The sequence below is a fragment of the Bos taurus genome, chromosome 8, assembly GCF_002263795.3.
Source record: "Bos taurus isolate L1 Dominette 01449 registration number 42190680 breed Hereford chromosome 8, ARS-UCD2.0, whole genome shotgun sequence".
NCBI classification, from domain to species: Eukaryota; Metazoa; Chordata; class Mammalia; order Artiodactyla; family Bovidae; genus Bos; species Bos taurus.
The window spans coordinates 42251980-42254805 of record NC_037335.1 but is presented as its reverse complement, the minus strand read 5'-3'; the positions used below and the strand labels follow the sequence as shown (position 1 = coordinate 42254805).

The window sequence follows — 2826 nt, the reverse complement described above, 5'->3', positions numbered from 1 at the left end:
CCAGCGAAAGTTCTAAGCTGAATGATAACTGCTGACATTTGAGGCACCTAGAATGAAAACTGAATAGTTTAGCATAGGTTTTTCCTTCTAATTAATTCATCATTTATCTTGACTCGATGTGATGATCTTTTTTTATCAAACTAGTCTTTATTGGAGTAATGCTAAATTCTACCAAAGTTAAGACTAGTTACAATGGAGAAGATGTTCTTCTTGGACCCAAATGCTATTTTTTAAAAAAGCACCCCGAAACCCTCCAAAACAATACATACACTGTCACGCACAATCCGTGGCTATAGTCCTATAGAGGTCCAGTGTCATGGAAACCAGCTCAGCTCTTCTGTGCCTCTCTGATGAAAATCTGATCACAAGACAGTGTAGTGGCATAAATCCAAACTCAGTTTAGAGTGCAAAGGAGGTGCTGGGTGCATATAGATAGTCAGGAGGTCTAAAATAAAGTGAAATAAATCTGCCTTTGGTTATAATAAAAGAAAACATAAGTTGTGCAGTCAGTGTTACTGCATCATCCATTTCTTATTGTCTCACAATGATAGTTCAGGTCTTTTGGGAGAGTCATTTTGTGTGTATATCTTGGGATTTTAAAAGCTTTCCAGCTCTGAGATGCTCAACAATCAGGGTGTCTGATTCGTGGAGAGGGTCATAGCCCTGAACAGGAGGGTCTGCTGATGGAGAGCGGGAGTTGGGTGGGATGAGAGTACTGGCCCTAGGATGCTGTGTGGGCATCTTGGGAACATCTACCCCCTGTGCTGTCTCCCTTGGTCCCCGAGTTGCAGTTTCCTCTGGTGATACCGGAGACGCAGATGGAGGAAGAAGGGGGCGCGTGACTGTGGCCGGAGGCTGGGGTGCCTCGCGGGGAGTGGGTGGGGTCTGGTGACTGGAGACTGTGTGACACCCGCGAGAGGACCACGTGCAGTGTCTGGGGACAGTTGAGGCGCTGCCCGGGCGGCGGGGGGTGGTGCGCGGGGCTGGCTCTGCACACTCACCCGTGCTGCTTTGGATGGTCCTCACGGTGGTGGTGGTGGGCGGCGGGGAGGAGGACCGCAGCGACACGCACTCGTCGTCCTGCGAACAGCCGTTCTCGATGGCTCGCACGTAGCTGTGGCTCCGCATGCGGAAGCAGCCAGGCATCGGCAGGTCCAGGGCCTCCACCACCTGCGACTCCAGCTCGCTGAACACCGACTCGCACACCGACTCGAACTGCCCGTTCACCTCCATCTCACTCACCTGGCTGATGGTGCTCATGGCACGCATGCAGCTCTCGTTCCTGGAGCGGAACTTCGGAGACGTGAGCAGCCCCGCAGGGTCAAGGCTGTCGAGGCTTCGGTTGATGGAGACCTCACTGACCGCCCTCAGGTAACTGTGACTCCGGATCTGGAGTTTGGGGGAGTGCTCATTGGAAATCTTGAGAGTGGTGAGTTCTGTGAGGGATGGCTGAGTCGCCTTGAGATAGCTTTCCCTTCGCGCAGCCACTTTGGGAGAAGGCTTGGGGCTGGTGTCCGAGTCACCGCTGTCTTCATCTCCCTTGATGTAGCTGCTGCTCCGCATTCTTCCGGCAGGGGATTTCATCATCTTTACCTCTAGGGGTGTACCCTGTCCATTCATCCTGAGGGACCTGAAGGTACTGGCAGGAACGTTCTTGTTGACACGACTCTGACTTCACCATGGCCTGGTCCATGTTGACCGAGGCTTTCTGGTAAACCTCTCGGGCTCGACTCACGGTCAGCGTGGAGGACCAGGCACTCTTCTTGAGCAGCGGTGCGTCTAGGGTGACGGGCAGGTTGGTGCAAGTGGAGCACTTGACGTCGTTGTTACTCCGGGAGGCCTTCACTGCCTGCTCGCTGATGGTGTTGTAGGCCTCCATAAAGTACTGAGAGGCCGAGCGGTCGGGTCACCTGCCCATGGTCATCACACCCGAGGGGGAGTGGTAGATACACATGTCGCTGTCGAGGTTGTCGTCAGAACTCCACCAGCCAGGGGATGTGTTGTTGCGCGGCTTGGGCTCCGGGCGCTGCTCCTTGCTTTTGCTGCGCTTGCCGTACCTCACGGTCTGCGTCTCGTCCGGGCTGGCCTTGCCTCCGTTGACGCTGCCCTTGAACGGTCCCTCCAGGGAGTGCGATTTGGTGAAGAGCTTCTGGACCGAGTGGACCAGGTGGCGGATGCAGCCGGGGCCGTCGCTGCGGTGCTCCACGGCCGTGCGCTTGTACTGCAAAGTGTGGTAGCCATCCCGGCTGAGAGGTAGCTGCCTCTCAAACTGGTCCAGGAGGTTGGCGGGGATGCGGTTGGCCTTGGTGGCCAGGGTGCGGGGCACCAGGGCACACTCGTCCTTCAGCTCCTGCTGCGAGGTGTAGTGCCGCCACGGGAAGGTGCTGCTGGCCAGCGGGTCGCTGAAGGGGCCCACACACTCGGCCTGGAAGGAGGTCCGCTGAGTGTAGTAGGGGTGGTCGGCCGGATGGTGCTCCACCGGGCTCAGCAGGTATGGCTTGCGGTCCGCGTGGTGCGACAGCGAGTCACAGGCTGAATCGCAGGTGACTCCGTGGTGATGGCTGCGGCTGCCCGATAACCCTTTCATCGCTGACGGGGCAAAACCACGGGGGTCATGGACACCTGGGGGTGTGGCTCCAGACCCGTCTCCCGCAAGGACCTTTGATGATCAATTTTCCATTTTTCTTGCTTCCAACGCAGGAAAAGATCCAAACTTTACAGCTTTTGTTTTTTAACCCGATGTGCCTTTTGGTGTGTGATGCTCAACTGTTCTCTTCAGATGAACCAGACATCTGATTCTTCATCTGCAGGCTTCCCTTGTGGCTC

General features: G+C 55.7%; 1 protein-coding gene across 1 annotated transcript; it reads right to left on the bottom strand.

Moving 5' to 3' along the window:
- Window positions 1-570: 570 nt before the first annotated feature.
- Window positions 571-2587, bottom strand: LOC100300256 (disks large-associated protein 1-like). Its single transcript, XM_059889320.1, is given in 2 exon segments — window positions 571-1566; window positions 1568-2587. Coding segments are annotated over 2 exon segments (2016 nt in total).
- Between the last annotated feature and the right edge of the window lie 239 nt (window positions 2588-2826).